Source organism: Rutilus rutilus (genome assembly GCF_951802725.1).
Source record: "Rutilus rutilus genome assembly, chromosome: 1".
NCBI lineage: Eukaryota > Metazoa > Chordata > Actinopteri > Cypriniformes > Leuciscidae > Rutilus > Rutilus rutilus.
In genome coordinates, this window is record NC_140209.1 from 54844652 (window position 1) to 54868561 (window position 23910).

Genomic DNA, 23910 nt, shown 5'->3' on the forward strand with positions numbered 1-23910 from the left:
ATTTTCTGTTTTCTCTCACTGTCTCTGTCTTATAAGCAACCCTACAGAGACTTTACAGAACACCATTTGTTCTCCATTTTCTATTTTAATGGCGAAGAGTCTTGAACAATTAATGCACACCTGCTCAAACGCACACAACAACACGCACTTATTTTCAAGCGGATTGCGACTTAGCTCTCAGACGCAATAACAAACACATAACCTGCTATCTTTTTCAGTTCATGTCCTTGTCTGTCTCACAGATAAAGTGTTGTATTCATTTAGCTTTAAGTGACTAAGTTATAGACCGACAAGCATGTTGTTTCCCATGAAATTCCTTTCTGTCTGTCTTATCTCACAGGTGTGGTATGTCTCTCTCTCTCTCGCGCTCTCTCTCTCTCTCTCTCTCTGACTGTGTGTGGCTTCAAAGGTTGATGAAACACAGTTAACCCAGGTAACCTTGACACTGTTTCTGAAGTGGAAAGTCGCCCTAGAGCATAATGTTTAACATGGACACACTAGAATAAACTAATACCCTGTGTGGCGCCATCACAGATCAGATTACACTCCTCATGACTGTTGTGGTCATTACTATATTAACAGCATGAGCTCACTAGTCATGAAAGAAGCACCTGTCACCCAATGTTGTTTTATTCAAAACCTTTGCATAAACCTGTGAGTGCACGATTTTCGGCACATTTTCCCAAAAGAGGAAGACTTTTTTAATACGTAAAAGTAGGGGAGACCTGGGTATATTGTAACACCATCTGGGTTTGAATTTGTTTAGTGATCATGATAATGGAAGTTTAATGACAGGAATCATCTGAATTCTCATTTAGTTTGGTATATAACGTTTGCCCAAAACTGGTTGACTTTCTGTTGACTGTAAGTAAAGATGCACCTACATATCAACTATTTCAATTCTATTCTGTTCTTTTTTTAAAGCTTGAATCAAAATGCTTACAATTGAATGGGGGTATGTTAAGGAAACCCAGACAGCAATATAGTGTCGGCCCAGATCTGGCCCACATGTTGAATCCACACGTATCAGATGCGGCCCGGATCTGGGCCGACACTATGTTGCTGTCTGGGAAGGGTTTTTATGAGAGTGAAATAACTTTGATTCACAAAATAAATGCATGTACAAAATTTGGTGTTACAACCATCCTCAATCTCCCCAACACTCGCTTATTTATAACCTAAGGAAATTGAGTAAAAGCACAAAAAAGTCTGCACTTTAACACACTTCCATTAAATCTTCTTAAAGAGAGTGTTGCTTTTTATGATGTACAGAATTTTATCAAAGACACCGAGGATGTTTGGAGGCGCCTCACTTAACAGTCTAAATGGATGTTCTGAATGATAAAACAGCATCAACAGTGATCTACCTTTTTGTTGCACAAACATGTGCGAGTGACGTAGAAGTGTGTTGAAATCTGATGTGTGGGTCTGTCCTCTCAGGTATGACTTGGCAGGATCCAGCCGGGCTGATGTACGTGTCTTAGGGAAACACAGACACCAGAGATCTCCACAGCACATCTGATTCCCATCGTCAGCCCTCACTTCCGACCCTCAGGGGCATCGAGCTATTTCAGAACTCTTTGGGCTTGTTGCGGTGCCGTTGACCCTGGTGCAGTCCCTACGGTCAGCTCTGAAGAAAAGAGACTGAGATATTTAGTCATCAGTGCTCTCAGACGGCCTAGTTAATGTCTTTCACAGGCTGGAGTCAGAACACATTGTTCTGGTCGGGGAGCGGTAATGACCACTGCCACTGCATTCTCCACTTTCATTACTGGGATAAATGGAGCAATGCACTCCATATCAGGGAAAGGAACAAGAGTGGAACTCCTGAATATAAACAGCCAATTAATCCAAGTTAATTCTATTAGGAATTGAGCTGGCATCACGCATAGCTGAAGCCGTGAGCCGCGGAGCGTGGCGAGAACAGCGCCGATACCGAACAGCGCTTTCATCCAGCTCATTTTGCTGAGGTTTAGCCTTTTCCCAGAGCAGATTAACGCCACCGTCATAAGCTGCGGTGAGAGCGTAAATAAAAAATGACGATCATTATATAGCAAAGCGTTTGCGGCTTTGGATTTATGAGGTAGTTTTAGTGCCACTGCGGGGGGAATGTCGGCGCAGTGTTGCCGGCCTTTTGTTTGCGAGTGTTCTTGATAATGAGACGATAGGGTCGTAATCAGATCCTGGAAGGCATGCCCTACTTCCGATTGCTGTCTCAGGTATGAAGTGCTCCCGTCTGGCCGGACTGGAGTGAAGGGAACCTACGTGGGAGAATACATGCGAGAGATATCCTTCGCCACACTCGATTCTTATCTCTAGACGTCACTTTTATTTATAAGGGCAGCTATTTTTGAATGTTTGTTCCCTTAATTTCTTATCAGTCTAATTCCCCTGAGGTATGAACCATGTGTTGGTCAAAGAAAAAAATGGGGTAATCTTTATTTTCTTTGATAATGAGGGGTGAAGGGTCTAAAGTATTTCACAGGCCGCTATTAGGGCTCACTCGGGCAGATCGAAATGTCCATGGGCAAGCCAGTTGCAACCATTGGGAAAAAGAGAAAGTGCAGAAAAAGACATGAAAGTGGAGAGAAAGAATGCATGTAATGTCAGAAATCTGAATTTATTATAAAGTAATACATTTACTTCACATAACCTTTATAAACAGATATACTGATATATAAAGTGTAAGACATTTTTTCTTGTAGAATATCCAGTTTCACAAATCCATCAGAGTTATTGCTGATTTATTGCTGATTTAAAACACAAATTACTGACTGCACAACATAAGACTTTGCCTTAAAATTGGCACGAAACGTAAAGTCGGTTGCCACCAACTTTACTACCATTTTGTGATGTGGTATTTCTGAGTGACGCTGTTTCTCAAACAAGAAAATGGAAAATATATGCACCAATAAGGAGTTCACAATGAGACCTGTAAAATGCATTAAAGGGGTAATTCACTGCTGGAAAAATGGGCTTTCAATAAAATTTGGCAGCCCAAAATAATCTAATAAATCGGATCTGTGCCAAATACTGTATGTAGGAAAACTTCAACACCCATAATGCACTTGGCATGTTGCCGTCCAAGGCCACTCCCAGCAGTCTGTTATGGATACTCTTGATCAGAATCACATATTGCTTTAGTTGGAAATACTTCTTAGCAAACGTTTAGTCGTAGTGGTGTTGATCTGTATTGTTCCTGGGTGCAAGAATTCAAAGAGTAAACGTTTAGTGGTGGTGAGTTACTTTCGGTTACCAGTGAAAGTAGCGGTTAACCCAGACAGAAACATTGTTCCAGCCCAGATCCGGCCCACATCTGGTACGTGTTGAATCCACATGTAAATATGAAGGGAACAAACACAGCTAGGGAAAATCTGAAAAACATCTGTTTGTAGTCAACTTTTTAAGCTGGATGACAACGAACAGTGTTTTAGGCCAAACAGAGGGGGGGGGGGAAATGAAAGAAACTGCTGTTCTATCAGTTTCAACCGAAGCGTTCATTTTTACCATAATGCTGTTTAAAGAGTATAAGTACGATACAATTCTCAGTGATAAACCTACCCTTAACTGTTCTGTTAACAACCCTCTGTCGATTCAACTCTCCAGGTTGGGAAACAAAAATGCGGAAGTATCTGCATTTATCACAAAAGCCCTGGAGCTGTCAAAATAAATGGGACTTTCTCAGTCCAGGAAACACTGAGATAGAGTAAACATTGTTCATTTACATACTGACATTGGAACAATACAAAGCGGGGTAGAAAATCGGCTTACACTGACCTTCATTTGTCCCAATGGTCTTGAGTTTCATAATGACACTATTTCCTTGTTTTTTAATCAATGCCACATGAGAGCACTGATTCCTTTTTATTGATTCATTTATATGAATCATGCAGTTCAAAAATGGACATTCCCGGACTTAATAAAAAACAAGGCTTTGTGTGTTACTGGTGCAGGGAGGCTGTGTGCTGCATTCCACTAGTCTGCTGAGGACGGTGCAGCTGTTTCCTGGATGGAGGGATTCTGTGCTGTGGTGGCTGTGGCCGTCATGTTCGTTTCATCGCTCCATAGGCACTGCTTGCTTGGACATTTCAGTTTTCCATTCAAAATCATTCTGTTTGGACTGATGGATCGCACACATGCCGATCCATACCATCACTTTGGCCTCTGGACTGATTTGGACTCCGAAAGTCAGAAAAATAGTTGCTTTAAAGACAACATGACATCAAAGTGTGATATTTACTTCCATTCCAAAAAATATCTCTGGTCTCATTCTGCACAAATCATCAAATTATTCACCTTTCTTCACCTCCTTCACCAAATGACTTGTTTTCTGTTCAGACAGCAGCATAGTGTCGGCCCAGATCTGGGCAACATCTGGTACATGTTGATTCAACGCATACCAGATGTGGACCGGATCTGGGCCGACACTATGTTGCTGTCTGGGTTGACAGAACCAGACATGTGCAAGGAAAATAGTATATATGATGGGAATATTGTCCATAAATTCCTGGTAATATTTTTTTCCAATTTTTTTCAAGTCTCTTCTGCTCACCAAACCTGCAAATTAAATATGGTTAAATATTATTAGAATTTAAAACAACCATTTTCCTTTTGAATATATTTTAAGATATCATTTATTCCTGATGTCAAAGCTGAATTTTCAGCATCTTTACTCCAGTCTTCAGTGTCACATGATCCTTCAGAAATAAGTCTAATATGCTGATTTGATGCTCAACAAACATTTCTTATTATCAATGTTGAAATCAGTTATTCAGATCAGGATATTCAGTGAAAAACATGTAGGACGGGAGTTGATTTTATCCATTGGAAATTGATTGGACCGTGAAAGATGGCCTCTATATAACAGGTAGTTGGAGAGCAAGGGGGAGGGGCTAAAAATGAGAAACTAAGCATTTTGATTAATGTTTATGAAGACACTATAAAAATAAAAGTGAATAAATATTCAATGAAATAACATATTTAAATAATCTGGATATTCTAGATTTAACGCATACTTTAAATGCTTTGTGAATGCCATGTCATGTTGTCTTTCAAATATCAGGGAGTTTTATTTACAGGGAGAATCTGACTCTGCTTATCGCTGTTGATTCCGGGCTGCAGGATTATGGGGCAGAGTGAAGGTCGTTGGAGAGTCAAAGTGGTAAGACAAGTTGAGCGAAGTGCATTATGTAAAAGAGCAGAGCCATACATTATGGAACATGTCTACACGTCAGGTATAAAATATGTTCCCTGGTAAGAACATTGTGAAACAAAACAGCCCCAAAACCACAGTCACATTCCTTCCAACTCGAGCGCCCCACACCCAGAGCCCCCAACACCTCCCTGCGCCACACCAGCAGCCAACCACAGAGCCCCGCCCCCTTACTCGCCCCTCATACCGCACCTCCACTCATGCCTTTACTGCTACTCTCTCTCTCTCAATTGCTTTATCTCTCCCTCGCTCGCTCTGATCTTAGCTGCCTTTTATTCTGGAAGTAGGTACACTGGAGAAGTAAAAAGAGAAGGAAAAGCAAAGCCTCCTCCTCTGCCTCTAGCACTTTGCCAGCTTCTATCTGGCCAGGAACCACCATGACCCCAGAAAGAGCCAATGCGCTCCACTGCACTCGAAAAGAGAGAGAGAGGCAGGGAAATGAGGGGCAGCGAGAGAGAGAGCTGGAGAGATTGGATGACTAATGTTAAACTAGTTTCCTCGAAGAGCTGCTCTTGACAGAAATGTTTCAATATTTTAGCACTCTAACCTAGTTCAAGGCTTAAACTTTTGCCTGATGAAGCAATAAGGCATGAGAGGTCAGGATGGGGGGAATGTTCAAAGGCCAGTGTTTCTAATTCTGCTTTTGTATCACCCTTGCATTGCTTATGTATTTTATTGTCTTTGTATTATTTTGCAGTACTCAAGTGGTCAAAGTTTGATTTGTTAGCATTAGCATTTAGCCACTGCTGGTTGAAGAGCAGGGGTTCTCAACTTCTCATTCTGTAACTTTCTAGTAATCCTGAAGACCTTGATTAGCTTGTTGAGTTGGGGCTAAACTCCCCTTACAAAAAATAAGTATACTTCAAATAAATTTATTAAGTATACTTAAGTAATAAGTATATTTTTAGTATACTTTATGTAGTAAGTATACTAATATCAGTGTACTAGAAGTATACTTGTAAATGTTTCAATACTACTTGGGACTAAATTGGCCCACTTTTTAGTGTACTTTTAAGTATACTTTAAGTGTAACAGTAGTAAACTTTGAGTTTACACTAGTTTAGAGATCACTCAGAGGTCATTCTTCCGCCGGAACTAGATTTGCGTACGGCAGATACCGGAAGCCAGTGATTATAGTTTATACATTTATGAATATAGATATTGTTCTTACAAAAATGTATCACTTCACTTTAGATGGCCTTTATCAAGATATATGGATTACTTTTATGATGGATGGATGCACTTTTTTGGGCTTCAAAAACCGAGGCTCTGTTCACTCCCATTATAAAGCTAGGAAGAGCCAGGATATTTTTTAACAACTCCGATTGTGTTTGGCTGAAAGTATATGTCATATACACCTAGGATGGCTTGAGTATGAGTAAATTATATAGACTTATAGACTTACCATTTTTCAATGGCATTCGCTGTGTACTTTTTGTCTACTGTAATGTCTTGTAAATATATTTTTGCAGTGTTTCATCAGCAGAACAATCCCCCAAAACACATTAAATAACAGTACAACCCACTGAAGAGATGTATGTGCATCCCTCAAAGCCTAGATTTCATTCTCGTTAAAAATTAAAGACCGTGCTGCTGTGAATAAGGTCAATGACAAAGTAGTTTGTCCCAAAGCTTGCCTGCTATGCCGCAACACACTCAAAAGTATGTACTTTTTCTTCACAAAGACAGTACATACTTTTAGGACATTGTATAAGTAGGCGAATTGGGACTCAGCATAAAATTCCATAAATTAACGTTTACTGGCTCTTTATGCTTGCCATGCAACATAGAAATAGTGATGATGTCAAGTCTCAGGTGTGTTTATCAGCTATTTTACAGCAGCTTTACTCACAGTGGTTGTGTATAAGTGTGTGTGGGAGGATGTGCAGTTGGTTCTGCCACTATATAGGAGGGCAAAATGAGATAAAAAAAAAGATTGAACATTCATTTTATTGGTTTGGTTTATTAATACAGTGGTTATTTCAGCCTAACAGGCTGTTCACAGAGGAAACCAACAAATGAAATAAAACTAGATAAGTAGAATATAGCTTTCTGACAATCTGTGGCTCAGTCACTAGTCTCTTTAACAATTAGCAACAATAACTCTGCGTACCTGATCAACACAAACGATAAAAAACATATATAAACACGTAAAACAAGAACTTACAAAAGTGATGCTAATACTTCAGAAAATCTGGATCGTTTATAAAATGATTTATATACATTCATTCTGAATAATTATAATTTGGGGGACACATAAAGACGCAAACAAATGGCACTGACCGCAGGAAAGAAAGAACACTGATTTAAGAAGACAAAATATAAAATATTATCTGTAGTAATTAGACGATTCCATAGTGTAATTCAAGTGCTATGAGTAGTAAAGGGTACACAGGTATAGACCCCCGGTCCGCTGAGCGTTTGGGCACAATTCAAGCCCTCATTATGCGGCGGGGGGTGAGGAGGTTGTCAGCTCAAACCTCCTTTCAGTCTCAGTCATGCAGTGAAAGTGGTTAGTACAAACATGGAGTTTAGCCCACCTTAATACAACATAAGCTTAATAGCATTAGCATCAAATCTGTGCTTTTATAAACAGAGGGTGTCTACAACCCAGGCAACAACATAGAGTCGGCCCACATCTGGTTCACGTACGTTGATTCCACACGGCCCAGGTCTAGGTCGACACTATGTTGTTGTCTGAGAATCGGCACCGCTATGATTGTGCAACAGCGCACCAGAACAGTGGTCTAGCCAGGTCCAATAGCAAACATAAGGGGTGTGGTTTGAGGCCCAAGGGTTGCTGTGATTGGTCCATTTTTGTCCAACATTCAACATGTGCCCGAAATGCTTTACATGTTGAGAGTTACATATGGGTTATTATCTTTAATCACTGTGTGAATCTCTGACCCTGGACTACAGGTGACAAATTATAATACAACAATTATTAGCAGCTTCAACTAGAACATATTTCAAAAATATAAAGGATAAACTTTTTTTATATAAAAATATCATTTATCTATGGAGGGTTGATACCATGCGGACGGGTTTGTTGAAGGGTTAGACATGTATACATAACTGTTCTTGTCTCAGTGTGGGCAGGAAATGGTTCTCTGTGAGGATTTGAACATGTTCCAAAGTTCTTTGTCCCATTCCCATTATTCGCTCGATTACTCCCGCTTTCACTATCAATCTCTCTCAGGTGTCTCTATGTGCAGGTCTGTTAGCAAACGGTTTGCTGGCTGGACAGGGGACTTTCCAGAGACAAGCTTGTGGGAGACATGTCTGGACGAGATGTCTTAAACATGGATGAGATATAAAAGGCCTGAAACCACACAAAGAAAACGTCAAACAAAAAGTACCTTACACTTTCAGATTCATTCTAAGGCTTGTCTAGTATGTGTTGCGACTCCCATAGTATTGTATTCTTACCACCCAGTAAGCGGTCAGTCCTCCCTGCAGGAAGCCAGTCAGGACGTCAGTGGGGTGATGGCGGTAGTCAGAAATGCGACTGAGTCCTGTGTACACTGCTAACATCACCAACATGAACTGCAGCAACGGTCGCAGGAGTCGCGCCCCTCGCCATGACAGCCGCGCCTGCAGGTAGAACTGCGCAAAGACAGGAAGTTTCAAGAATGATTAACATAAGGGCTGATAAATAAAGCTTACAGAGTGTGTTTGTGTGTCTGTGTGTTTGACCTTGCTAAACTTTTGATGACACATTTCGTGAAAAAAATCTCACGGAAGCTAAATCTGATAAACTACCCGCAAAAGCCAAAATAATGCGCTTATTTAGTTTGAAAATGCAAATTGTTATATTTTAGGTGAAGTTTTAGTCTGTAGTTATTATAAATAGCTTCCCAGACAGCAACATAGTGTCGGCCCAGATCCGGGCCACATCTGGTACGGTGGATTCAACGCGTACCAGATGTGGGCCGGATTGAAATGAAATCAGAATTCACCCCATCTGTTTTCTGAAGGCATGTTATTGATCTTATATTGTGAAACATTTTTTAGAATTTTTAATCAAAATGTCATCTCTTGTTGAAGCGACAGACTTCTCTTCGTTGACGTGTGCTGGACTTCTTTAATCATTTTGTCTGCATAAACTCTAAATAAAAATCTGCCTCCATCCAATCAACAACTGATGGATTGAACTAAGACTCTCCCTACATTTTTTTTTTATTTTATTATCCACTTCACTCGGACTATCTGTTTCTTTAAATTAGCTTTCAAAAGAAACACTATGTCAACGAGAAACACAAATTTATAGGCCTTCTACTTAGTAGTTACCTAGTTTCTGTATCTCCACCCTAGTAGTGGATGACAATATCAAAAAGGTTCCATTGCTTCACTTTAATTCACAAATCCTCTCCCGTGGCCTCATGGGATAGTTAAGTGTTCATCGGATATGCACTTCAGAATCTCGCCAAAAGTAGTAGGTCACTTTTCGCCTATTGCTTTATGAATACTACAAATTTGGACATACTACTTGGGTCACATACTGTTTTTCAACTTCTATGGAAGTTAGGAAGGGTTAGTCTTCACGTCTGTGCTACATTAGACAGCGTCCCAAATTGGTCACTTGCGACGCTACATTTCAGTTAGAAGTAAACACTAGCTTTTGGTGGGAAAAAAACCCCCACGTAAACATGTGCTCATCGTACCACCCTGACGAGCAAGCTATAACGAAAGCCGGGGAGAAATATTGGGGTCAGCGGGCACAGCAGAAGTATTGGCTGTAGATGAACTTTATGGATATTGATGTCACACAAGGGACCGCAAAACATTCCAGACTTTAAGGGTCCTTGTGCGCCTCCCATCACAGGTGTCTGGCTTCCTGCAGTAAAGCCTGGAGCAGCTGGCGCTCAGAGCCAGAGCATGTGGCCACAGGTCAGGCATTCAAGGCAGGGCTAAGCCTGAACAGAGCGGCCATTGGATGGGACCGAGAGAAAAAAACAGGCAGAGAGGACAAAGAGCCTGGCACGGATTCTCTATAGCTTTTCCCTCGCTCTGTGCTCTTCTGTTCGTGTTTTCTCTCTAATGAGAGTTGAAGAGCTCTCCCACTTTTAGAGCAGCCAGAGGCCCGTGAATTGAATCAGATGAATGGTAGAAAATAGCTTGTTTTTACACAGCGGGACAAATTTTCTTTCCTCCGTTCTAAATGTGATTGGCACACAGGCAGAATAAATTCTGATAAGGTTTGTGGGGCAGTTGAGTGAAAGAGAAATGTGAATGCTATTGAATGTCAAGCTTTATGATTGCTTGTAAGTGTTTTGTCATTTTTCCCCTTATTGTGCCCCTTCCCCAGGCCATAACAGCGAGTGAGAGAGAGGGGTTTAGCTGAAAGAAGCCTGTCTATCTCTCAGCAGGCCAAAGCTCCCCCCCTCCCGGACCCAACCCACAACTAAACAAGGCCTCCTCTGTCTTCGGCTAGCTTTCACTCGCTCTCCCTCTCTCCACTCATCTATTCATCAGGCCTCTGGAGAACATTCCCCCTTTCACTCAAGCCTTTCTTTTCCGCTCGAAGCAAAATGCCTTTTGGGAGTTTTTTTGCATTCTCAAAGCCTTCTTCTTTCAGTATGAGTGTATTTGTGTGAGTTGAAGTTTTGAGAGAGTTTCTTGTCAGTAAGAATTTTTGGGCATTTTTCCCACATGGCAGGGATGGGAAGTGAAAGCTGACAACAGTAAAGCTCCTCGCCGGCATCCCACAGCAAGCGCAGGGGTTTGCTGCTACCCTGACGTGTGTTTGAGTTTGCGTGTTTGAGTGTGCGTGTGGAAAATACGGCCACACACGGCGATACTCACTGCCAGGTAAAGCATGGTGTACATGGCGAAAGATGCATGGCCCGAGAAGAAGGACTTTCTGTTTAAGAAGAGCAGAGGGAAATATTACCAACTAAATGTCACAATCTTGCAAATCATTAAACCACAGCACTGTTTTATGGGCCGTAACATTGTCTGCATGATGTTACATTAGATAATCACAAGCATACATGTTATTCTAAGTAAATACCTCCATAGTTCCATAAAACATACCATGTGATTAAAAAGCATCTAACATTTGCACTTGAAATACTCCTTAAATAATCATACACGTTCACTGACAAGGCTTAAATCTAATCCTAGACTTTGAGCTGTTTTAACTGAAAGTGACTAGCTCTGACATATCTTAAAATATGTCACTGCCATAGTTTTGTCTCAAGATGCACACCAGTAATGTTTATATATATATATATATATATATATATATATATATATAAATATATAAAAGCTACTTAAATCTCCTAATTGAACTAATGTGTAATCCTGGCTTAATCTAAGCCCCGTCTGTGAAACCAGCGGGTGGTTGCATAAACCTTACAAGTTAGACACTTTTTTTTTTTTAATGCCACCACCTACTGTGGTCATTATTTTTAAATCAGTTACATAAAAAAACGTAGATTAGCCTAATTTGACACTGAAAAGTAAGACTGACTGCCCCTGATGGCTATGTTTATGCAACCGGCCCGGCCTATAGCTCTGTTTCAAAATCTAGTGCACCTCCTACCTAAGCAGCATATAGCTAGTGCTGTTCCAAACATCTAAGATATCTTCTTTTGGCCAAATTCTAAAGAACTATCGCATTTATCCTTCACAGAGTAGACAATCCCACAACACATTTGCAACAAGCTCTAACCAAGATGGTGGACAAAGTAAGAGACTTGTCGATCAAATCGACAGTTCTAATTTAAAATGTGAAAATATTCAAAAATCAATAGCTATGTGTGTGAGGAAGATCCCACAGGAAACAGCCTCAGAATGCACTGTGACAAGCTTAAAAAGAAGTGCACTTAATTGTATTGAATGTGCACTTACAGTGTACTTAAAAAGTAATTACTTTTAAACAGTACTTCCAGGTAATATAATATTTATGCAATAAAAGGCCACTTACAGTAAGTGTATACACTTTCATGACTACTGTACGTTTCTAAACACATTAAAAAGTGCACTTTGCAATACTAAAAGTATGACAAACAATTGTTGAAAATGTCTACATGACAGATGTAGAACATCTGGATTTCATTCATACTACTACACACAAACATACTGTAACACTTTTTAAAAGTATGTACTCGTTCAAAAGAATATGTACATACTCAGAGAGTATGCGATATTTTAGCAGCCTAGGTTTTGGAACAGAGCTCATCTCATCTCTGTGCCTCCCAAAAAAACAAACACTTGTAGTCCACATACCTGGCCTCCTCCACTATCTTGGGCCTGTTCCTGCAGACGACATCTGAAATGTAGGCTCCAGGTAAGCAGTTGAGTGAAGCATAGGTCACATTGCAAGCCGACAGAAAGTGGGGACGGAGTCGGCCCACACTCAGCTTCGCCATGTTGGTCAAGGATTGGCCTACACAGCAGCCAAACAGGAAGCTGCCCAGCTCCTTGTACAGACAGGACACGTAGAGGTTGCGCACAAATGCTCGTGAGTGCACACTTCTGAACCGTACCCGATAACACTCTCCGACAGCAATCTGAGACAGACAGGGGACACCGTTGAGGTTACAGCCATGCACCACTGAGTTAAATACTATAAGGCCAATGAAGCAAAAGATAAGTTCACCGTCAGCCCTAAATAATTCACAGTACCTCACACATATTCACAAAGAGGACCTCGTGTTCGACAGCAAAGTAGATGAAAAGAGTAAATCAATAGCCTTGAGTAACAGGAGAACCGTGGGCTAATACTACTGTGGACAAGCAGTCCCTTAAAGGGATAGTTCACCCTAAAATGAAAATTCTGTCATCAGTTACTCACCCTCATGTGGTATTAAATCCATACGACTTACTTTCTTCAAGGAAACACAAAAGGACAATTTTAATGTACATGCAATTACAACAAAGATTTCACGCTTTAAAGGACACAAAACCACCATAGACGTAGTTATCACATGTTATATTTCCAAGTCTGTCAGTCGTTATTCACTGAACAATCTTGACATCCACCCTAGCACCCCTAAAGCATGTTCATAAGAGCTCATGAGAGAAGTAGAAAGAGTATACATCATTCTTTTGAGTCAGATCTTTTAACCCTCTGGTGCTCTTTGCGTGTCGGTCAAAGATGGCAGAATTTTTTATTATTTTTTGCAATAAAATTAATGTACTATATTTTAGTTCGATAATGTTTTTTATTTCATATTTTGCATTTTTAGGGGATTTTATGGTACTGAATTATATTTACGCTGTACTTATAATCCATTTATTCACTTTTTGAGCATTATTGACCTGAAAATTTTATTTCGTAAATCTTGAATGCTTTAGAGCACAGACTTAAGTTTGATCTCTTTTCAAAGACGTCACTTGGCAGATTATTGCTAAAGTGAAACAAGTTTTAAAAAGTAAGCAAAAAAAGTTACAGAATTTTACGTTTTATTGTCATGAAAAATTACAATGACAAAAATTATTTTACATTTTTATATGAAATATATATTTTCAAAAACATGTTTTACTCTTAAAACTGTGAGAAAACCAAAGCCATAAATCTAAACAAGTTGAGTTAAAAATTTGAGCCTGATAAGTTTCCACTAGATGAAATTCGTGTCCCATTCATGTCCAATGCGGTAATTTTTGACCACGAGGAGCGCAAGTGTGTCTATTTTTTTCAGGACCATTTAACCTGTTCGAATCATGTCCATGATTTTTTTTTTTTTTGGTGTGTTCACATAGCAAGTGCCAAAACCTTTACCAAGTTTCGTACCATTCCGATGAAGAAAAACAAAAACAAATGTAAAATTTTTTGGTCAAAAATGACCGAAGAGCACCAGATTAAATGAATCAGCTGATCAATTATATATATGTCTTGGTTCACAAATTGGACTGGTCAGGTTGTTGAGTTCAGCTCACCGACTTAAGGCCGTGAGCTGTTAAAAAGTTACCAAAGCAAGCAGATGACAAAGTAAAGAAGGAACACACAGAAGGCTCTTCTCACTTTTCATCTTAATCTCCTTTATGATGATATTCACAGTTTTAGCTCTTCTGGTATACCTTTTTGAATGATGGACAAACAACTGTCATCTGATGGTATGGAGAGTTATTTCCTTTTACACGGACACAAAACGTAATGTGCTAGTTGGCCATTGGCTGTAGTCTTGTTGAAGCGTAGCTTTCTGGCCCAGAGTTTTCTGAAGTCTTCTGAAGGAACGAGTCGTATTGACCACTTCTAGCATACTTTCATGTTGATTTCGCATCCATTTTGATGCTTAAAAGCCTCTGTTGTCATTCTTTGCAATTCCATGGAAAAGAAAGACTGGTACAACTACTGAAAATCTTTTGTGCTTCTGTGAAGAAAATACATCCGACAGGAGGTTCAAGTCAAGTCACCTTTATTTATTTAGAGCTTTATACAATACAGGGTTTTTCAAAGCAGCTTCACGGTAATAAACAGGAAAATAGAATCAAAGATGCAAACTTTATCAAATGTGACCCAAATTCAGATTCGGTTGTAAAGCAACTCTAGTCTAGACAATCGTCATTATTCGGCTCGAGTCAGTTCAGTGTTGATTCAGGGTGAGTAAAAAAGACAGAATTTACACCGTTGGGAGAACTATTCCTTTAAGGCCTTTTTAGCAAGTGATATTTCAGTACATGTGTGTGTTCTCACCGTAAGTCCCGTGATTATGATGCCCCCGGCTATAAGCATGCTATCAGGAATGGCCTCATCTTTAATGTAGGGGTAGGTGATGCTGGGGTCCCCGCAGAAGAAGCCCCTCATGTACGGAGTCACCGCTTTGAGCTCACAGGCGAAGAACGGAATGGAGGCTGTCAGGAGAGAGACAGACGGGTTAATGTTTCTGTCGCAATTATCCGGAGGAACGTTCTTGTGTTTCTCTGGCACCACGAGATCAGACACAGATACATCTTTAATGCTCTATTATGTGCAATTAGAATCAGGAGTGAGGCTGAGACATTGAGACTGTCACTGTCTTCCTGATGGGAATGGAGATCCAGCCCAAGGAGCTGACATTCCATGCATAGCTCTGGCAGAAAGAGTGTGGGAGGGGGGTGGGAGCTGAAAGGGAATGACAGTACGGATAGATGAGGCATGTGGAGAAGAAAAGACCCTGAAGAATACGGGATTGAGGTCAGAGACTATGAGAGGGAAGATGGAAAGTTTCTTGTGAGCCTTGCTGGGAATGCGGGAATATGGGTCACTTGGGAGGGCGTAGGGGATTTTCTCTTCCAGGAAAACAAACAAATTCATTGCACACCTGGATGGTTGCAGGCAGGTGTGTCTGACAGACAACTGTTAGAAATGAGGAAATAACTGAATAAGTTCTGCACACTACTGTAGCTTGTAGAATTCCTTACAGAAGCCTTTAAGAATTCCTTATGGGAGTGTGTGGACTTGCTATCCCCTTGTTAAACAATTACAAATTTAAAGATTAAACAGTAGGTGGTAACACAGAAAAGTTTTCCAGATAAGTGAACCAGGATGTTGTTTCAAATGGACGTGTGACCTCTTAAGGTATGAATCAGTAGGCAAATAGGTCATTTCAAAGTCACAATCAGTTGTGGCTTGGCAGTTCGGTTCATTTCCACAAGGCAACATTTCAAAGTGTACCAAAATGTGTTTATGCAAGTCACGTGAGTAAAACTGGTCAGAGTGCACCTGTTTATATTCTTCATCCATCAAGATGGATTGACAAGTTTGCTCTGTTAGCTTGAGTTACCTCAAGTTAGAGCGGGAATCAAGTCTTCATCGGCAATGCACCTGTTTCGGAGAAGGGCAATTTAAAATGAAGAGGTGTTCTTTGGTTGTCAACTGGGATTAGTAATGTGCTCACTCACAGAATCAGACACGGTTGCTTTTTACCCAATGCATTCCCCATTATGTATTATGATACAGCTTGGTTTGTAGGTCCGTGGGGTCAGATTGCTTTCTCACCACAAGAGAACCACTTCAAAGTTTGTAACCTCGTTCAGTCAATCTCAAACTATTTTGTGCAGATCTGTGTTCAGACATGCCTAAACAAACCAAACTAAAGGAGAAAACATGCCAGTTTCCACTCCAAACAAGCCAGGTGTGAAAACCCTTAATGAAAGGTATCCTGGAAATCAATAAGGAGTACACAGTACTGATGTGTATATATATAGGTCTGTACCAGGATTTGAGTATGAATATAGAAGTGATGAGTGATTCAGCTGTTGTGTTCTTGGTTTATGCTCTCTCTCTCTCTCTCTCTCTCTCGTTTCCCCCAGGCCCGCACGGTCCCATGCCCTTGATCCACACAGAGCATGAGACTAATCATTAACCCTCCACTCTCTCCCCCAACTGGAACGAACCCAGCCAGTATCACAGACCCTGCCAGGGAATATTTCAGCATACGTGACCGCTCGGCTTCCAGGGCACATGCACATGCTCGCACACTGCAGGGGGACCAAAACAGATCCAGAGATGGAAAGAAAGTGCAAAGTAGGTCGCCGATGGCTGAAACGTACCAGCAAGTTCACTGATCACGATTGTTCTTCAAGAATATTGCGTTAACAATGTTAACGAAGAGCCCATTGATTTTAACAAATGCAAGGCTTTAGCAAAACTGACGCTCCTTCATATGACCAACAAGTCATTTTGCTGTTGACTAATGAGGATTTCAGACAGATCTAGTCACTTTCATTAATTAAATGTGCTGCATTCCTGCTTAATTTCAAAATGCTCTTTTAACATTAGTATCAAAACTGCTTCAACTGCTTATTTATTTAATATTTTTACTTTTGTCTGCCAAAAGAGAGAGACCTTCATGACCTTGCAGACCCTTGTGACTTTGTGTCAATTTCAATAAGACTAATAATTTAAACTTTTCATGACAAGGTGAGGTTAGTTCAGGTTGTGAAATGTGATGTGACTCCCCAAAAACTAATGACATTTAGGAATTAGTTACATTTGAAAGCAATACTTTTTAGCTATATGTAAGCTGTAGATATAACTTTGTAGATGTGTACATTCACATTAATTTGAGGTGTAAGCAAAATATGATATTAATTTCCACAATTTTGGACCACATGATAGTTATCCTAAACCATATGACATAATGAGCCATTCATTTCAAACATTTCTTAAATAATATAAAAGTTTTTCAAATCCATGAATTAATTGCACATTTCGAAACCAGCATGAATGGCAGATTATTTTTAAAAGATTTGTACGACCAAATCTCATTTCCGTAACTTATGTACTGTATCATTACGGCAACAAGTATTAATTTAATGTTAATTTAATAAATGGGAAAATTTGTTTTTAAATGCGTGTACATAAGCTATATGTTATGTTCTTTCAGGTTTGCCACATCATTCTGAAATATATGTCAGGTTTCAAATAATATATTTAGGTTGTAAACTGCAGAAGGCATTGCAGTAATGAGAGAAATCAATCAAAATAAAATAAAAATGTGAATTTAAAAATGTGTATTATTTCATAGCTTCAAGTAACTGTGCATGACTGCTAATTTGAAAATGGCTACACTTTATTTTAAGGTGTCCTTGTTACAGTATAATTATACATTTCAGAGTATTATTATTTAACTTACTATAGGTTTAGGGTTATGGTTTGGTTTAGGGTAAGTTGGATGTAATTATGCATAATTTATAGTTATTAATATAGTAACTACATGTAACATGTGTAACAACAAGGACACTGTAAAATAAAGTGTTACCATGAAAATGTATTAGCTTTTGTAATGGTATTAATGTTTTCAGGCTGTTGTGGTAATGAGGTTTTTTTTAAGGACAGATTTTGGAAAAAAAATCAAAAAGGTATTAAATTGTCAGTAAATGTTTTTAAATGAATGTTCACAAACTCTTAACATCTTGCTATTAATGCCTAAAAAAAATTATTTGTTGATGCAAGCCTTTTACAGACCTGTATATCAGGATGAATGCTTATGAACACTCCCCTTGAAGACACTGATAAGCACAATCAGAATTTAGGACTAAATTTGGACTGAGGCTCGCTGACAGCTGCTTTTCTCACAATAAGTAGAAGCCAAACAAAGATAAGGGCAGACGCAACAACCTGCACTGCTGAATATATAGAGGTGAAGAAGACATACTGCTGAAGAGATAGCACCGAGTTCCACGTCAGCACACCCCGATCTGACCCTGATCTCGCTTTCGTTCGATCTCACCGTAGCGCATGCTTGACATTTCATCCATGCTTTGGACAGGCCTGTACACTGTTACCCTGCAGGGCCCACTTTAGGCTGGCCGCATGTGTTTGTGTGTAACTGAGATCCCTATCATTAGCCCTGGTCACCATGCAGGATACAGATATGAAGAGCTCGCGATCAAGTCCGGATCCAACTGGCTATTAAAGGGTTAGTTCACCCAAAAATGAAAATTCTGTCAGTAATTACTCACCCTCATGTTGTTCCAACCCCATAAGACTTTAGTTCATCTTCGGAACACAAATTAAGATATTTTTTATTAAATCTGAGAGCAGTCTCACTCCTCCATAGGCTTCTAAGGGAATGAAACTTGCTGGCGCAAAAAAGTTATTAAAGAGATCGTTAATATAGTCCAAGTGACTACAGTGGCTCAATCTTAAGTATATCAAGCGACGAGAATACTTTTTGTGCGCAAAAAAAACAATTATTCAATTATTCATTTCCTTCTCTCTGGGCCTCGAGTCTTTTCACGTAGTGTTTTAGCGCAGCGCGTCTGTGTTGTACGTCACACGCATCACACACGACAAGCGTCGGCCAATAGTGAGCCTACGTGGTGACGTGCAACACATTTTGCGCTGCGCAAAAACACTACGTGAAAAGACTCGAGGCCCAGAGAGAAGGAAATGAATAGTGGAATAAAGTCGTTATTTTTGTTGTTTTTTGCGCACAAAAAGTATTCTCGTCGCTTGATAAACTTAAGATTGAGCCACTGTAGTCACTTGGACTATATTAACGATCTCTTTAATAACTTTTTTGCGCCAGCAAGTTTCATTCCCTTAGAAGTCTATGGAGGAGTGATCCAGCTCTTAGATTTAATCAGAAATATCTTAATTTGTGTTCCGAAGATGAACGAAGGTCTTACGGGGTTGGAACAACATGAGGGTGAGTAATTACTGACAGAATTTTCATTTTTGGGTGAACTAACCCTTTAAATAGAGGTCTACTACAGTCCTTACATAATCTATAAGGCAAAATGTTTTACAAGACCTGACTCCTTCAGAGCATTTTCCCTCTCAGATTTATTCATTAAATGGTTATTGGTTACAGGCCACTCTTGAGGTACATCATTTCAATAATCCAGAAATTGGGTTTATTTGCATTTATTTTGTGATTTTACTTGTTTAACTTGACATATACTGTACGGCACTGAACTCATCCCCCACCACATAATCTTCGAGCAGGCGAGGAGGCGATGAGAGGGTCGAGCTGAGCTTCAAGCTGGTGCAATCCTGTGAAACTGCTGTGAATGCGCGATAGAGCAATGGACTGCGCGTCTGGGGGCAACTGAGCCACGCTAGTAAGCATTATATCGCTTACGCCAGAATCTGCCATGGACTGGGCTGACAATATGGAAACTTTTTATCTCATTAAAATACATTTTTCTTGAATCCAAATTTGATTTTGCGAGACACTCCACAGGTCCCGGGTGCTCCCTATGGTCAGTTCATCCTTAGGGAAACTTGGCCAACAACTGTGTGCGCTTGGAAAAAATCTCTCAAGACTCTTTGAGGGCTGAGGGACGCCAACTGTAACTCTGGACCTCTTCTCGCTTTCCTGGCTTGCCTGTGCCGAGGAACGAGGAGAGGTTAGCAATAATCTTCCAGTTGTGCTAATCCTCTTATCGGTGTGCGCTCACACTTGGGGCGGTTTGGGAAATCGGTGGGAGAAATGGCACCTTGAACTCAGCCTCCAACACTCCCGTTGAGCACACTTAACACACGGCGACCTCACAGGCCGCGCTTACGGTGGTCCATTAGCTCACACAACGAAAGGAAGCTCCTTATCACCAAGACAGCATATTGGCCAGCGGCTAGCTGCTGTCAGCTGAGCTAATGATTAGCTAGATCACTCATGCTAGACTGGGTAACACGTACGCACCTCATGCACAAAGGTCAAGGATTGAGAATCAGTCCAACAACGCCTGTTCCTGAAAGACCCTTTACAAAACATTGACACACTTTTGGTTTCAGTTAATGCTTTCCAGTTCTTTAGTTTTATTTAAGACCAGTCAGAAAGATGAAAGTGAAGCTGTAGTTGAGGAAAAATCTTAAAGTGCACCTTCTATGCTATTTTAAAGGTTCCTAATATAGTTCTGGAGGTCACCTACAATAGGTTTTTGCATCCAAGTTAAATAAAAAAAACATGTACATTTTTTTATAAAACACATTGCAGCATCACCTCTTTTCTCACAGTATCTGAAACGGTTCAATAAAGGATTCAGTCTCTCTAAACCCCTCCTTTCCGAGAGCCTACTCTGCTCTGATTGGTCAGATGGTCCACTCTTGGTTTTCTCTGCTCTGACTGGTCAGATGACCCAATCTGTTGCGATTGGTCTACCGCTTACAGCGCATGTCGGAAACGAAATGCCCATTACCATATCTGAATTTCAACTCTGGAGGCTTCCTCAGCACTTGTTGTTGGTTTTACCATATCAATTCGAGCCCGAGTCCTCATTATTTGAGAGTGCATGCTTTTGCAGTGCAGAAAACAATGACTTGTTTCAGACAGTTCAGAATCTATTCTTTCTTTTCTGAGACACTAGCTTTATTTATTGAGCACTTTGATCTTTGAAACTTTGCAGACCCTTTGCATTCACAAACAGCTATATTACACACTACATGCGTAATATCTGAAAAAGGCACTTAAATAAATGTACTTTATAAAACACTTACTGATCATGTCATGTGGTGTAACCATCAGATTTCCGTCATACCTTGAATACATGTGAGTATACACATTTTAATAATTATTTGTATTAATTTATAATTATTTTTTATAAATAATTATTTTACAAATATACTTTTAAAGGTGAACAGTGTTCTTTTTTCCAAATGTCATGAACTATTAATTCATTAATATCATTATGTTTTGGGGTGTTGCACCACATGCCATTTTACAAGCTGAAGTAACCTTGCCTTGTCATGAAAAGGTCAAATTATCTGACATTTGACGAGACAGAATAACCTTGACACAGTCACAGTCTGCTCTAACATCATTATTTTGGTTGCACCACATGACCTTGATTTGAAAGGTTAAAAGTTTTTCAAATTAAAAAAAGTGAAGCAAGAAATAATAATAAAAGATTGTACTAAATACAGGGTTTGCAAAAGATCCTTAGAGTTGAATTTAGCTTTAAGCAATTTAAGGTCCAGGATACTTGGACAAACAGCTGATTTAGTTAAACAGTGTTTAAAAGTGCTTGAAATTAGAAAAGGAAGGTGTATGCAGTTTGCATGTATGAGAAACAAATATATATTTCGGAAAAAAACTGTGACATTCCCTGCACGCATTGCACAAACCCCACTAAAATGGAAGGGGCTGTTTGATATGAAAAGCGACCAGCCACAGCTTGCACTTTTGTGTTGGAGTATCAAGGTGCGTTCACATCAACCAAAAAATTGTTCATTGTCTACTGTCAATAGTTTAGTTATATATAAAGCAGAACTCACAGAGAAGATTTCTGTTGAAACTAACTAGATTTCGCAAAACAACGATAAATGTGACTGCACCTTCAAAATTACAGTAACATGTAATTGCATTTGCAATTGCGTTATTGCATTTTAGGCTAATTTACTGTATAGTTATGTAACCACATTCATGAGCAGTTAGTTTATGAAACAAGACAAAATGCGAAAATTAATAACTGAGTCTGTTTTTAATTATTCAGCAACTAAGAAGCAATAGCAATGTGCTATATGTAATGCAACCGGTGGGAAATTAATAAAGGTCTCTAAAGGAAGAAGAATTCACCACACAGTAGGCTACTTTTTGAAAAGGAGGCAATTCAGCATACATAGAAGGCTTATATCAGGGGCGTAGGATTAATCTCACGTGTCCACTTATAAGCTGTATTTATTAAATATGTAAAATAGGAATTAATATATAAGTATATTAGAAGACATGTATTCTGGCCTTAGTCTGTTTTCTTTTGCACATTATACTCTGTTTATATTCTATGAAGGACGAAGAGAATATGAGATATGAGATTATCATGAAATGGTGAACCCTGTAATAACAAGGATTTCTTTTCAAGAATTTCATTCTTTTAATGAGTCAAATTTTCTTCATTATGATATCAGGACAGTTAAACAATCAACCTGACAATTTGTGACAAAATGTGTGCATTTTTTAATAAAGCGACACATCATCGACCAAGATATAATCTCACAATTTGTAGTTTTTCAGAATTATTTGTTTGGCCCCACTTTATATTAGGTGTCTTTAACTTCTATGTACTTATGCCAAAAAGGTACAAAGTACTTATTGTGTTGATGTTTTATTGCAAACACTTGTGCATTGAGGTGGGATACGGGTAAGGTTAGAGACAGGTTTGGTGGTATGGGTAGGTTTAAGGCTGGGTTAAGGTGTAAAAGAAGGGTCAACAGTATAATTATGAATGTGATCACAGAAATTAATTACAGCTGTAATTACATGCAGGTGTTTTTAAATACAATATAAGTGCCTTGAATCAAAAGATTAAATTTGAGTAGTTAAAGAGACTTTGATTTTGTAGCACACGTATCAGGTGTCTGCTGTCATTAAAGGTGTGGTATAATGCCCTTTTCACAAGATGTAAAATAAGTCTTTGATGTCCCCAGAGTGTGTATGTGAAGTTTTAGCTAAAAAAACTCACAGATATTTTTATATAGCATGTTAAAATGGTCACTTTTTGAGGGTGAGCAAAAACACTGTTTTTGTGTGTGTCCCTTTAAATGCAAATGAGCTGCTGCTCTCAGCACAGGGGGCGGAGCTTCAAGAGCATATCCTTTTACCTCACACAGACATGCACTCAAAATGTCCATGTTTATGTTCAAACCGGAGTCAGACAATAATGGAGAGACTCAAGAAGAAGTGACAACATGTAGAATGCAACAGGACATAGTTGATGAATTTATGTATCTTATGTGTAGTTATCTTCTAGTCATTGATTAGCATATTCTGTCTGATAATCTATAAATCGTGTTCCGGGGACGGGGTTTATGTAAATTTTAGGGTGATGTCACTAACCCGGGAGGAATGTCGTGTAGTCCCTACCAGCCGTTTGTTGTAGTCCTTAAAAAACTATTTCTTTAAAAGCAAGTATCTTCATTTGCTTTGAACTTTGAGCTTCGTAACTTTGCAGATGTTGTTTATGCTCAAACAGCAACATTACACACCAACTAAAGTTAAAAAAGTGAAATCATATTCAACCACCCCTTTAAAGCTTACAGTATCAGTGACACATTCATCGAATTCATTTATGGAACAAGGCCAGAGGGACTGGTGTGTGTAAAAAATCTATGCCTTCCTGGGATATTGTATAAAACGCAGCAAACACTTCCATTAACGCTGAGGGACGATGTCAGGATCAGTGACCCACCCTAGCAGGCTCGCTTATCTAGAGGACATCGCTAATGGATCCACACGGTAATGCAATATCCCGTATCCACCAGTCTGTTCACTCTGCGTTTATTACCTAGAGCCAGTCGATGCTATTGATTGAGGTACATTCTACAT

At 39.5% G+C, this 23910-nt stretch overlaps 1 protein-coding gene across 1 annotated transcript in view; it reads right to left on the reverse strand.

The window, feature by feature from the left end:
* Positions 1-7143: 7143 nt before the first annotated feature.
* ppap2d (phosphatidic acid phosphatase type 2D) overlaps positions 7144-23910 on the reverse strand; it is a 32918-nt gene continuing 16151 nt past the window's right edge. Inside the window, exons 2-6 of the mRNA XM_084421934.1 lie at positions 14856-15013; positions 12446-12729; positions 11018-11075; positions 8642-8818; positions 7144-8534 (exon numbers count right to left, since the gene is read on the reverse strand). Coding sequence (XP_084278060.1) covers positions 8433-8534; positions 8642-8818; positions 11018-11075; positions 12446-12729; positions 14856-15013 — 779 coding nt within the window. The 3' untranslated portion in view covers positions 7144-8432. The remainder of the gene's footprint in view (positions 8535-8641; positions 8819-11017; positions 11076-12445; positions 12730-14855; positions 15014-23910) is intronic.